The following is a 14,979-nucleotide window of genomic DNA, read 5'->3' as shown; positions in this document are numbered from 1 at the left end:
GCATTGTGCTGTATGACAAATCATCACCTAAAATGAGTACCAGTACATCATAATTATGGAGTACTGGTATAAATCATCTTAATTGCACCTTCGACAACACAATTACAGTAGCTACTATTACTTGTATTGTTGAAGTACCGGTAATTTTTAAACTTGATTCAAGGAACCATTAACAATAAATAAATAAATAAAATAATAATGTTCCATATAATTATCACCATATGCCGGAACTAGAACAATGCTATAGGAGGAAACAATACAATTTGGAATGGAAAATGGCTTAGTACCCAGTAGCTAATTTACTCAAGAAGTTACCGTACAGGAACAAACTTAATCGAGAATGACCATCTCAACATAAACATTCCTTAATGCAGCCTACCTGGTGTTCAGGATATGTTGAGTGGTATGGATCTCTGCTTTTGTCCGATGATGGCTGTGACATGGTGCTGTATGGATCTGGACGTTCCATACAATGCAACAATATCACTTCATAATACAACTAATAACCATGATGCCTGTGGGAGAGAATGTCTGCCATGAATACTTTCCATTTGATATACAGAAACTAACAACCCAAGTGTTCAATTAATCACTAATCACTGAGGCTATCATGAGAAATGAACACTGACTTATCTCTATACATCAAAAATAGCAACACAGCTTTTTCATAAAACTGTGGTGATTATCCTGTATAAATCCTCAACACATCAAATATGTATTGTACTGTACCGGTACTCAAGCTACTTTCATGTTACCCAGAATGAAACATAATTACTGAGTTATATTATGTTTGCAATTGCTACTAAACTTATTTTACAATTTATCAAATCAAAATCAAGCTATCCAGCAATTCAGAAAAAAAAAGATCATACAGTAGTCTGGTTTGGGTATCTAATGTTAAGCTAGTACTATACAGCAAATAGTACAATCATTTTATGAGAAAGTCTTAGAACAGGTTGGTAAGCTTTCAAGGAAGTTTTACAACTGATCAAACATAGTCTTATGAGGCTACTCTTGGGTAATCAAGCAACAATACAACCAGTCACATCTCAACTATATTAAGTAGCATCATCAATCTTATACAGAGCATTCTATAGGACACTACTTCATTCCAGATAACAGTTATCTCATCTGGAGTATTATCTATGCAGTGTCAGCTGTTCCTCTAAAACTAACTTGAAACAGAGACTGAACACCAGTACAGTACCATGACTTCATCCTAATCTAACCTCAATATGGCACACACTCAAATGGTATAATTTCCTCTCATTTGAAACTTTACATACCATATATATATATATATATATATATATATATATAGTGATCATCTGATAACTTTATAGAAACCTATCATTCAAAAATATTCACATTTCCTTTTACAAAACAAGCATTTTTACTAGTACTTTTTCACAAAGTTGAAGAGTAGAATTGAATGTTATTTATCTTTAAATTAACACTGTACAAATTATGTATAAAACTTAAATGGAAACTATTAAGCAAAAGCCTACATTCACTAGGCACGAGTTCCACTTTCATTCTGATAAACTGTCCTTCCTGTATTTAAATTCCACTTAATATTGTTTCAGCAAAGGTAAACAATCGATGCCAAGTAATTTCAGCAGTACTGAAGAACCTCCAATGCTTTCCATCACACAAAGTATTAATTCTAGGTCACTTGTCCTTCCACTCTCAGGATATTAGGCTTAACACAGCATACACATAATTCTTTCTAGTTCATCTAGTACCATATCACCATCCTTGCCAACACTGCCATAGCACATCAATTCACCAAGATGCTCTTACAAAAAGCCAGGACGCCGTTGTCCACCACCATGACCAGGAAAAAACTCCACTGTTGTTTATTATGAAGTAACCTAGTGGCCAGGTAGTGTCATTTTTCCTCGCAAAAATGATCTTATCCTCACTATTTACACACCCGCTGCACTCTGCCTTCACACACACCTTGGCAGCGTCCACTTTTCCAACTGTCACTTTTATCCCAATCCAGGACAGTAATCATTTCCGTCCCACCAGGAAACCGTTTGTTTTGAAAGGCGACTTGATCTTAAAACATCCTGTCTTTGTTAGGCTACACTTCCTCCTTTTCTTCCTCTTTATCTGCACTTCTCATTCACTGTGGCGACTCAGACTACATTGATATACACAAAAAAGATCTAGTCGTTGAGTTACTATTCCCCAGATTAAGCGAACTTACTAAAATAGTCATGAAGAAGCGAAAGTCAATACCCAACACGAAAACAAAATGGCGGTAACTTGGTGAGGCGAGGGGGAGAACGGGAAGCTCTCACAGTGTAAACATTTAACTCATACCACAAATAGTATTAGTGGAAAAGATGTCATACTACTCTCTAAGATGTCATAAATCATTAACCATAACAATGACGTCATGTTAGTATGCAGACAAGGTATTGTGAGTTGAGAATTATTCATACATCGCAGCCTTGTTAATTTACAATGAGATGTAAACGATTTAGCATTTATTTCATTTCAACTTCTTGTCAACATACGCGCGAGGCATTATATATATAATTTATACACTTATACTGAAAGTGTATACGTCGCACATATTGGAATAAATTTGGAAACGTTACTTAAACTTTATTTAGTAATGCTACTCATTTGACTACAGAACAGCGTTACCAAGGCTATTATTATTCCGCCTGACTGGGCGACAAGTAAGCGACACCCCCCCCTTTTTTTTTTTTTTTTTCCTTCAGGCTTATCACCAGATCATGTACATTTTCCGTGTCCACATGGTGAAGGTGGTCTGTAAATATGTATATAGTAGCTATTGTTACTGATGCGTAAAAGAAGGCGTCACTAAACGCTTACCACTGTGTGTGCAAATATAGTAAAATGAAGATAGTTATTTGATGAGTATTTATAGCCAAAGTGGCTAACCTGGCTCTTTCATGGCTAGGTGATGGGTACATTTGGGCTATATATTTAGATGAGCAGTTGGCAGTGCTGAGGATGCAGCAGACGGCACTTTTGCCTTGACACGGCGTTGAAGACGTCAACGCTCAGCAGAACACATTATGTAGATCACAAACTAGCCGTCCTCTGCATTATATTTTCATCGTTATGAAGAAAGCATGTAAATACTTATGGAAAAATAAATACCACTTTCATACGGTATACCAATACATTAACAACTATATTTTGTAGGCCTAACGTTTATTCATTTCCCCTACAGCTGATTTTCCCCTTTATCCGAGTATTATTTTTGTCTGTGTAGCCACTGGCTATCTGTACTTTGCACATTCCACCATAGCTCGCACAATCTCTTCATGCTGTCTTTCACTCTCGCAGTATTACCGGCACACCACTTAGCTTTGGCAGTAGAGCTCACTTAAACATGCAGTTCAAGTTCCTTTTAATTACTCAGTACGAACAGTACCTTGACCAGGAGGTTACACAAGACTGCAAATATGGTTGTGATAACTGATGAACTTGTAAAAAACATTAGCAATTCATTTGACAGGGAACTAGTTATTTGTAGCCTACAGTAGGCTACTAACTTTGCCCTAACTTGAATATTTATCAGTATAATCAACCTACAGTATATCAATCAATCGACACACACATATGTGTATGAGGGATGCCTTCACGTAGTAATATCGTCAAAACTAGGGGGGCTTCCTTTTGCAAATCAGTCTTTCAGCTATCTATATATTGGCGGACGCCATAATCTCTTAAGGGGTGGCCATTTGACTTTTGAGTTATTTATTTAACGGGGAGGGGCACTAACCCTCCACCAACCCACTTGTTGACACTTACGGAGCACGTATGGTGTGGTTATATGGTTACCACCCAGCGTTGTAAATGGTTTCTTGACTTACAGGAAACCATTTGGCTTGTCATTCAATGTAAAGCCACCTGTAAAGGAAAGAAAAGCAACAAGAAGTGACAGGAATGATGGGAGAAATAGGAAGAGAGGAAGACAGGTACAGAAAAAGAATGATAAAGGCTAAGGAAGAAGTAGGCAGCACTACATCAAGTGGGTAGATGATGGTCGCCACCACCTACCTTTCAGCTCCTTCCATATTTTCCGAAAGAGGGATGGTAGACTGTAGAAGGGCAGTTCACACACACACATATATATATATATATATATATATATATATATATATATATATATATATGTGCATGTGTGTGTGTGTGTGTAATTGACTATGTACCTTCCAGTTGAGATTATTGTATAGTAACCGAAATGCCCACCCACACGGGAAGCCCAGGGAGGGGTGTCACAACACCCATCCCAAGAAGGACCCATGGCCCAACGCCCACCCTGGTAGGAGACAACGGGGAGGCGCATAGGGAGAGCGCAAGGCCCGGGTGAGACGGGCCTAGGTTCCCCATGACCTTGCACCCCTCTTCCCTTCAACACGGCCACCAGCTGGAACGCCATCCCGGCAGACTACATCGCAGCTGAGCCAGCCCTTCCTAGGATCGGGTGGGACTCGTCCTAGTACAGTCCCAAGCAGCACCGCGGTGACGGCCACTGTACACATCGGGAAGGAAGTGACGACCACTGTACGCACTTTGGCTGCAGCTGCTCCTGGGGGCAGCAGCGCGGTGACGGCCACTGTACACACCAGGAAGGAAGTGACGGCAACTGTACGCACTTCGACTGACAACCCAGAAAAAGGCAGAACTGTGGTGATGGCCACTGTACGCACCGGGAAGGAAGGGACGGCCACTGTACGCCTTTCGTCTGCCACCTCCTTAGGGAGCAGCCCTGCAGTGACAGCCACTGTACGCACCGGGAAGGAAGGGATGGCCACTGTACTCCCTTCGTCCACTGCCCTTGAGACTACCTCCTTGGAGGAAGTCTCTGGTTTGGCCCACCACCCACCCAGAGGACAAGTGGGATGCTCTTCTCTCTCTCCCCACAGGTGCAGCCCCTCAGAGGAGTTGCAGCTAGAAGAGCTGTGGCAAGGGCCCATCACGAGCCTAGGGATCTGTGCTCTGCAGCCAGCCCCCAGATGGCGCCTTCTGCTGACGGACTCTTCAAGGAAGGGATGCTGCAGGCAGCTCCTGATGGCGGCTTGACCCTGTAGAGACCGCAGCCCCCAGACACCCAGGGGCACCCCTAGGACTCCGGGCATGACCTCTCCAGCCCCACCAGCAGGTAGCTCTCCTCCAGGAGCGGGTGGAGGCAAGCACGCCTGCTTGCCCTGTTCGGCCCCAGTCCAGAGGGCCACCTTCCCCAAGACCCCACCAGGGAAGGGCCTCCCTCCACGCCAACCAGCAGCCCTGTCCGGACGACACCGCCTCCAGCAGCAGTCCTGTGCCTCCTACGGGAAGACACACTTGACAAGCTACCTCCCATGCCCGGGCGCCACCTGTAAGCAAACTAGATCCACAGCAGCCCGGGGCAGAGCCTACCAGCCTAATTGTGTCCCCCCTTAACTTGTCTGTGTATACTATTGTCACTGTACTGTACTGATTGTAACTAAGGTAATATACGTGTAATGTTGGTCAACAGAGTGTTTATGCCCTGTTCCTCTTGTTTTGTATTCTAGTTCAGGTCTCGAAAGAGAACCCCGGCTCAGTAGCTAGTGTTCTAAGGACGAGACGTTGACTGAAGAACACCTAGCATACCAGTAACTGATATTTATGAGCAACTAACACCATAAGCCTGTCTTCAGCTACACCCCGTGGGGGCAACCCGTCTGAGGAGTCTAAACCACTGTTGGAGGGCCAGTTCCACTAAGGGAACCATCTCGCAAATATCGAGAGCCAGAGGAGATGGATATTTGTTGTCCTAGTGCCAAGGTGCCTCGCCTATCCAGAACCTGTCAGATATATAACTAATCAACACTTAGGCTGTAGAGAAAGGGTGCTCTCCCTGTGGCAAGGCCTCATCTGACCACAACCTGACACAAATATGATTCATTGCACTTTGCATGCCAAGGAGTGAAAAAGTTGTGGTTTGGCCAGCAGTAGGCCTAGTATATTTGGGTGGTATTGGTGTGGCAGCCCAAACTATTGTACTGCTTCCCAGACCATCATATCACTGCTTCAGTCCTTGGAGTGTGAAGTGCAAATGTATCTGGCTTGCTGTGTTTGGAGGAGGTGCCTTGTCAGAGGGAGAGCGCTTTCTCACCATGATATCTGAAGTGCAAATGAGTTATATGAGTATGTCTGGCAGGCTGTGGTTCGAGTAGGCACCTTGTTACTGGGTGAACAAATATCTTACAATATCAAATCTCCATGGAACCTACAATCTACAACCCATGGTTGATGTATCAGACCTGCCACTTGAAGGTTATCCTTTGGGAACCCACCCAAGCACTCACTCAGCGCAGTGTATCTGCTGCACAGACTATGCTCTTTGCCAATGGGAGGCACCACAATCCGACAACATGCTACCATACCAACAAGTGAGACAGTATGCAAGTATCCATGACATCACATCCACTGGTGCCTCTATGATCAGTCAAAGGGAGGTGCCCCATCATTTCTCTAAACTCCAGTATCAGAATGACTTGGCAAGTTCTGAAGAGAGAGAGAGAAAGAGAGAGAGAGCAATGCAGCTTTTATAGCATAGATTACCAACTGTTGTGAGGTTTTGAAGTTTATTAATTTTCCTTCCACACACACACACCTTTACCCAGGGCCAGCTTTAAGTCAATTGGGCCCCACCCCTAAGGGGGCCCTGTGTTATTCAAAGGTGATCTAAACGTTGTGTTTGTTTACTTGTAGGCTTACAAGTATGCAATTTTTATTAAAATGTAGCTTAGATCTATATGGCCCATTAACTCACATGCACTTTTTAAGCACATTTTGATTGCTTTCCATTCTACCATAGAGATATAAAGTCTATAATAGACTATTCATTATCTCTATGATTCTACGGATCTTGGCTGTGAACCTCCTAATGCTGGCCCTGCCCTTACTTGTCAAATGAACCACCTTTTTCCTACTCCACAGAGTGAACAAGGCATGGATTTTCTCCAGGAATAGGAAAAGCGATTTTTACCATAAGCATTGCCTATCAATTGAGTGCCTAGGAAAGTTACAGAAAATGATTTTTGGGCTATGTTATTGGCCATGAGGAGAGGATGGAGAGCCAGAGACTAGTGAGGAGAGTGTAGGCGAGTGAGGTGGTGAGGGAAAGAGGTAGGGGGAGGCCAAGGATGAGATGGAGGGATGGAGTGGAGAGGTATATGAGAGAGGGGTGTGTGAGCTGGGAGAAGGGCAGTGAAATGGCGTTGGACAGGGTGACATGGAGGCGACTCATTTGTGGCCACCCCTTACAGGATTGAGGCATTTGGCAATAGACAGATAGATAGATAATTATTGTTATGGAGCTCTTTGGCATTATTTGTATCTGCTGTGAGCCCCAAAGTTTTATAAAGTCTCTAGCTTTGGAGTGGGGCTGCACAATGTCCTTTTTTTTTTTTTTTTTTTGCCTCCCAGGTTCCCCTTAACCCCATCAGCATGTCATTGTTCTGGTCTTAATTTTGTGATACCAGCTCAATGAAACCCTCTCATAATCTCTTCTGGTGATGGGGTTACAAGAAAACAATATTTGTATAATATTGATGGATTTTTTTTTTTTTTTACTATTGCTACTAACATTTTTATCCAACACTAGGAAGATCTAACAGTGAAGAGGATAAATATTTATAAAGTGTGTCATTACTTTATTCAGACCAGTCTCACATAAAATAGTCATAATCACTCTACTTGCATTATGTTCCACACTGAAAACAAAATTCATTCACATTTAATAAAGTATCTCGTTCAGACACCAAACTTTCATTCCAAACAGCTTAAGCTTCACCCTTCCCCCCAAAAAAAAATATAGTTACAGTGGGCTCGCACAGTGCGCGAGAGATTGGGCGGTGCACGAGCTCGTGCACTGGGAATTCGCGTACTAGGAATACATAATCTTTTGGGAATAATTACATATGGGCGGTACCCCCTCATACCTGGACATTTTTTGGCCCTTAGAGACATAATAAACATCATATGTTTCAGACATTGTACTAAAGCTATAGCTACAATAACAAAATATGGGTAGTCACCTTAATAACAAAAGACAACAGGCCTGATGACCTTAAATAACAGGGGTTCCGAGGCATGGCAACACTTACAGCGCCGCACTCCCCACCGCACCTCCCACCGCACCAACACTTCCCTCCACAGACTCCTCTTGAGCACCTTCCCCAGGAGCATCAAATTCACTCACTTCGGCCATAAACCCTTCAAAGTCCAATGCTGACACTTCTGACATTGCATCCTCTTCATCCTCAACAGGAACAGGAGCAGACGATGTCGATGGTTCCGCAATTTCACCAACTTGAGCCAGCTGTGTGTAGCTTGTTATGAGCGTCTGTCTTCTCCTGTTTATTTCTTCCCTGTGCCTGTCTGTGTAGAAACGGAAGAGTTTGTCGATACCAACCAGAAGTTCCTCCGTTCTTAGATTGCTCACTTCCTGTTCCTTCACCTCTTCCTTGAGCTTATTCACGGCAGCAAGGACCTTGCTAATGGTTGACATACACAGCTCAGTCCTGCCTTCCATCACGCATCAACATGACAAAAACGTGACGTGCTGTGTGAGGGGTGGTCGCGCACTAGTAGAAAATGGCATTTTTGAGCCACTCCTTGCCTCTGCTTCGCGTTCTATGCGGTAAACTTGTGCATTGAAGGGTTTTTGGTTATGATTTTTGGTCACTCGTGCACAAGGCGAATCGCGCACTGTGATGATGTGAACTGTGCGAGCCTACTGTACTTTCTTATCCCAATAACCCAGAGAGATATTTAAGTGGTGAGCAAAAAAATTTGGTGTTAATTGAAATAAAACACGAGTCATTAGTTAAGGTGTATGGATTACCCAGTAATTTTCTTTACCCTTTAACTTTGGGAGTTTTTTTTAGTGGCAAGTAAAACCATCTGTAATAAGTCAGAGTAATATTGTTGTCAGCTGATGTTTGACTTATTCAATCCAGTGTTACATTTTTAATATTTCACTGTTGCTATTTCCAGATATTCATTCAACCTGGGTTCAATTTTTTGGACCCTGTCACTAACAAGAGGTCTCCTCCACCCCCACCTTTAAAAAAAAAAAAAAAAAAAAAAAAAAAAAAAACTTGGAAAGTATGGATTAGACAATATATTACCAGATCAAAGGGGGTTTTGGACCATAGTTAATCTCAGTTCACTACAATAAGACTCACTCTGCCATGGGAAAGACTAAAAAACAGCCTCAATATTCAAAATAAATATTTATTTGTGAAAATAACACACTCCCCCTGTGCAAACAAAATGCATAGAGACAAATCATGAAGACCCACTGAATACACTGTGATTATTCTACCTGGCTTGTGCTTACTAGAAGATTGTACAGCAGATGTCTGATTACCCACAAGCATATACAGTAGTTCACTAGACGGGCTGGTTGCTTGCCAGCAGTTGATGGGTCTCCTCAGCCAGACAAATCAGGGTTCCTCAAAAAACAACAAACACAAGAATTACACAGTCCTTAATTTAAACCTGGGATGTGTTCCAAAATTTGACATTTTACCATGCAACTGGTATTGTTACTGTATCTGGGGAAAACTGGCGTACAGTACTGTATTTACAGGCAGTAACAGACCTTTTGGTGGTAGGTGGTGGCGACCATCATCCACTCATTTGATGTAGTGCTGCCTACTTCTTCCTTAGCCTTTATCATTCTTTTTCTGTGCCTGTTGTCCTCTCTTCCTATTTCTCCCATCTTTCTTGTCACTTATTGCTTTTCTTTCCTTTACAGGTGGCTTTACATTGAGTGACAAGCCAAATGGTTTCCTGTAAGCCAAGAAACCATTTACAATGCTGGGTGGTAACCATATAACCAAATCATACATGCTCCCTATGTGTCGGCAAGTGGGTTGGTGGAGGGTTCGTGCCCCTCCCCGTAAAACAAATAACTCAAAGTCAAATGGCCACCCCTTAGGGGATTATGGCGTCTGGCAATAGACTGAGATAAACAGACCTTTTTGGCTAATTTTCTGAGTATTTAGTATTAAAAAAAAAAAAAAAAAAAAAAAAAAAAAAAAAAAAATGTTTAAAAAAGTTACTTAAATCATGGGCTTACTGCACTGGTGTACACTGTAATGTCACCTAATTATTTTGCGAAGAGTTTACCTGGAATTAAACCAAGTTGTATTATTAAACTCTTATGAATTAACAAGTATTTTTCAATTACAACTGGTCGGATTCACTGTACAGTACTACAGCTGTTTTGAAGAAATGTGTTATCTGTGCTTTCTAACCCATTAACAATGAGATATATGCATGCTTTACAAAAATTCCTCCATAAAGTAATTTACTAGCATATCCTAGACACTGAAACCATTCATACCTTTCAGACTCCTGGTCATCCTCCTTTCGGGACTTTGGCGAAAGCTTTGCCATTGCACTTGACATCTCAAAGGCTTTCGATCGAGTCTGGCATAAATCTTTAATTTCCAAACTGCCCTCCTACGGTTTCTATTCTTCTATCTGTGCCTTCATCGCTAGCTTCCTTTCTGGTCGTTCTATAGCTGCTGTCGTAGACGGCCATCGTTCTTCTCCTAGATCTATCAACAGTGGTGTTCCTCAGGGCTCTGTCCTATCACCAACTCTCTTCCTTTTATTCATCAATGATCTTCTAAGCTGTACATCTAACCCTATCCACTCATAAGCTGATGACTCCACCCTTCACCTTTCCATTCGGTTCCCGCAACGCCCATCTCAACAGTTACTTCAAGAAACAAGGGATGAGGCTATGGCACACCTAATGTCTGACTTGGCTCATATCTCTGACTGGGGTAAAAATAATATGGTTGTCTTTAATGCATCTAAGACTCAGTTCTTACACCTATCAACCCGACAAAATCTTCCACAGGTATACCCACTAATGTTTAATAATATTCAGATTAATCCTGCATCATCCTTGAACATGCTTGGGGTTTCATTTACTCGGGACTTATCTTGGAAAGATCATATTACATCTCTTGTAAAATCTGCTTCCAAGAGATTGGGTGTGCTAAGCCGACTCCGCTCTTTCTTTACCCCTGCACAATTGTTGACTCTATACAGGGGTTTTATCCGCCCCTGTGTGGAGTACAACTCTCATGTGTGGGGAGGCTCCCCACATACAGCTCTTCTCAATAGGGTGGAGTCAAAGGCTTTTCGTCTCATTAACTCTCCTCCTCTTACTGACTCCCTTCAACCTCTGTCTCTTCGCCGCACTGTTGCATCTTTATCTCTTTTCTATCGCTACTTTAATGGTCACTGCTCCTCTGAACTGTCTGCTTGCATTCCTCCACCTCTACGACGGGCGCGCAGCACCCGTCTGGCAGCAAACTCTCATCCCTTTTCTGTCCAACTCTCTAATGCAAGAGTTAACCGTTACTCTCAGTCTTTCATTTATGCAACAGGTCAGCTCTGGAACTGTCTCCCTCTGTCTGTATTTCCTTCTGCCTATGATCTCCAGTCTTTCAAACGTAGTGTGTCCAGGCATCTCAAAATGATCGGATCTTGAATTTGGCTCTCTATTGTATTTTGTTTTTCTCTTGGAGGGAACTGTTACTGCGGGCTCATGGCCTTTGGTTCCTTCTTCCTCGCATAAAAAAAAAAAAAAAAAAAAATTTGGACTACAGTGGCCTTGCCCTGAGTACCTACAACATACAGTGATCCCTTGGTTATCATGCATAATTGGTACCAAGCCTAGTGTGTGATAAGGAAAGAAATGTACGATTGTGAGAGCACAGAACTTATGGGATTTACCCTACCTGGTATCAGTCACCCCACTTGTATATCCAAATTTTCCCTTTTGCAATTATTTATACCCACTAAATACATACATATGTACTGTTATGGTAAGAATCAGAAACACACAGGCATGATTAGGTTAACAGAAAATTATAAATGAGGCACAATAAGGAAGGAACACACACCACAGAGAGACCTAAGATGGGCTGGGGGTAAGGGGTTCTGAGACTAGGGTGGAGAGTTAGTGGTCTCCAGCACGTGGGATTAACTCCTCGAGTAGGGCCTCATCTGTGAATCCCTCAAAGCCATCAGAAACCACAGATACTGCACCATAATTTTTGGCAGAAACCAGCTCGTGCGTGATAACTGCTTTTTTTTAGTTGCAAAATGCACGAAAATGAAAGGAGTGCAGATTTTCTTCTTGCAACGATATGCAAAACCACTATAACCAAGTGCATAATAACCAAGGGATCGTGTGTATAAGGCTGTCTGTTATCACTGGTATTTATGAATTATTCATTATAAAGTACCGTACTGTACTTGTATTTGATTACCCAGTCCAGTACTCTAAACAGATATCCACTGAGTCTACAAATACACGAACTAACTTATACAGTCCAATAATCTACAATCTTCATTCTAAGCCAGGGATGTTTTAAAAAATACAGTTTTAAAAGAAAACAACCGGCATTGTAAATTGGTGGAAACTGAAATGACAATGGAACCCATAGACGAATCTTTCTGTAATTTATCTTGGACTTGATATCAAAATACATCAAGAAGAGATGATTTTTGGCAAGGACTTAAAGGATGTATCAACTAATCCAGCCAATACTCAATGTACCAGTTACTCAGTACAATCAATGCAAAAGTTTATCCATCAGTTAACTATCCAGTTTTTTGTTGCCTGTTCTAGAGTGAAGGGGTCTGGAGATTGGCTACCCAGTTCAGACATTTATGGCAAGAGTTACCTTGCGTTACTTAAGTCAGAGAGGGGAAAAAAAAAATAATAAGCATACTTTAACCTTTATGGGCCACATCTGGTTGCAGTACCTTAACCCAGTAGTCCACCAGGCATCCTAAATGTTGGTCCCATAAATAAACTAATACATAAATTATAGATTTACTAGTCACCACTGACTCCTGTCATTTTAATATAAATGCTAGTTTTACTGATTATATCTTGAGTGCAGAAAAGTCCTTGTTCTAACCCGACAGACTATGTGCTGTGCTGATTTACTTAAGGTCCAGGTACCAGTTTATCCTTATCCTATTATCCATCAGTTTACAGTCATCGTGAGAATGAGGACTGGTATCCCCATGACTATTTGCTTTTTGCATGAATATGGTTATGAAAGGTAAAGGTACTTACAATGGAATGGAGAGCAAAAATGCTTGGCATAATATGGATAATTTTGAATTGGATACATATTGATGATGCACTACTTGCTAGTAGTAAGGTAAATTTTCGTGGACTGATTCAGAGATTTACCATGAGATGAAACAATTCGCTGAAAGCACCCAATTGTAAAGTGATGGCTGTGGAGTAAAGAAGACTCTGAGCTGCTTTCATCTGCTGCTTTTTGTTAGGATGCTAGCCAACAAAATCTTCACTCTGTTGTTTTTGCTTCTAGTCATCTTTCCCAAGATGCATTAACATTAACAAGAATATTATTAAAATTGTTACCACTGAATCTTTAATGTGCTCCACACCTCCTCAAAGAAAGCTTACAATGTTGGAGATTCTTTTTGTTGAAATGCAAGTAAACAACTGCAGAGGTGGCTCTTGTAAGTCTTGAGAGGGGAATGGAGAATCACTGAAATTGGTGGTGGACATGAGTACAATACTGGTATCTTGGTGCAATGACTGGTGATAGAGGAAAGTGAGTCATGGATGTGGAAATGGCGAATATATAAATATTCAACTATTCCACATTCATGAGTTGCCAAAGCTCGGAGACACACACTCGTTTGGGTAAACAGTAATCTACTGTATTATAACTTTTTGTAAGGAACTAAAAATAAACATCATAAATAAATGTAAATAGAAGCTTAATTACAAAAACCTTAATTATTCAGATGAAATGTGGTGAAAACTGTCTGTTCTATGCAAAATTCAAGCCCATGAAATATATTATCAGTAAAAATATTTCGTAAAGCTTTGCCTACAGTTGAAGATAAAATAATTTAATATCAACTAATAGTGAAGTGACACTCTTGTATCCCATCTATGTTTCCACAGTATCAATGAACAATAGCTCTTATCTTATACAATTATATACTCCACTCTGAAAAATATCAACTATCACTGCATAAAATTAAAACAGTAATCCAAAGGATTAAGGTTATAGTGCATAAATAAAAGCTACAATACTGTACTGAACTGTGTTGCAAAATAAAACAAAACATTCTTCAACCACTAAATGCAAAAATTAAAAATACACTACTGTTGTACTAAACAGCAATGTGAAAAAACAGAAAATGAGCTTTTCACAGTCAACAAACCAGGTGACTATATGAAAATTCTATTTAGCAAGTGAGAATAACCATTAAATCTGATATACTTGATACATTCTCACCAATCACTTTTCGCAAGCACAATATAGTACAGTTTTAAGACCAAGCGGAATAACCATACCAACAAATGGAAAATGGTTCATGGTGGCAAAAACTGTTGTATCTTTCTAATACCCATATGGGTATATCATGATTCTCCTAGCTGAACAATGCACAGCACTGTGGTGTAAGTATCAAAACACATTATTACAGTTATTTTAAATGGTCATCAGAATGATCACAATATAAAATTACTTCCATGCCTCCATTCAGAGTCCTGGGACTGATATTCCGAGATGAAAATGCCTTAAGATCAAAGCCTTTTCTGCCATTACGGAGAAGATCTTTGATTTGCCCAGTGTGATTTGCAAGTTAATGATCAAGGTTTTTACTTCTGAATTTTGGGGATGTAAACATGGTGATGGATATGAACTAGAGAGAGAGAGAGAGAGAGAGAGAGAGAGAGAGAAACAGGTGCTAGAAATGCATGGTGCACTACTTTAGGGTTTGTGCCAATATCTCTAAAATAAAATGCACCCTCATTTTAAGTCAAGGCTGTGTTACAAAAAATCACAACTTGTTTCATACAACTGGTGCTATAAACTGGATGAATCTGGTAAATCAGTGATAAAGGTTTGCCAAACAATTTCC

The 14,979-nt window shown here is 41.0% G+C and overlaps 1 protein-coding gene across 1 annotated transcript in view; it reads right to left on the bottom strand.

Moving 5' to 3' along the window:
• The window catches only part of ash1 (histone-lysine N-methyltransferase ash1), a 296,085-nt gene extending 295,616 nt beyond the window's left edge, over positions 1–469 (bottom strand). Inside the window, exon 1 of the mRNA XM_080272689.1 lies at positions 380–469. Coding sequence (XP_080128815.1) covers positions 380–469 — 90 coding nt within the window. The remainder of the gene's footprint in view (positions 1–379) is intronic.
• Between the last annotated feature and the right edge of the window lie 14,510 nt (positions 470–14,979).

This window comes from Coenobita brevimanus, chromosome 6 (assembly GCF_032717465.1).
Source record: "Coenobita brevimanus isolate Jiangsu-jjx chromosome 6, ASM3271746v2, whole genome shotgun sequence".
Classification (NCBI taxonomy): domain Eukaryota; kingdom Metazoa; phylum Arthropoda; class Malacostraca; order Decapoda; family Coenobitidae; genus Coenobita; species Coenobita brevimanus.
The sequence above is the reverse complement of the archived record's forward strand: the minus strand, read 5'-3'. Positions and strand labels throughout refer to the sequence as shown.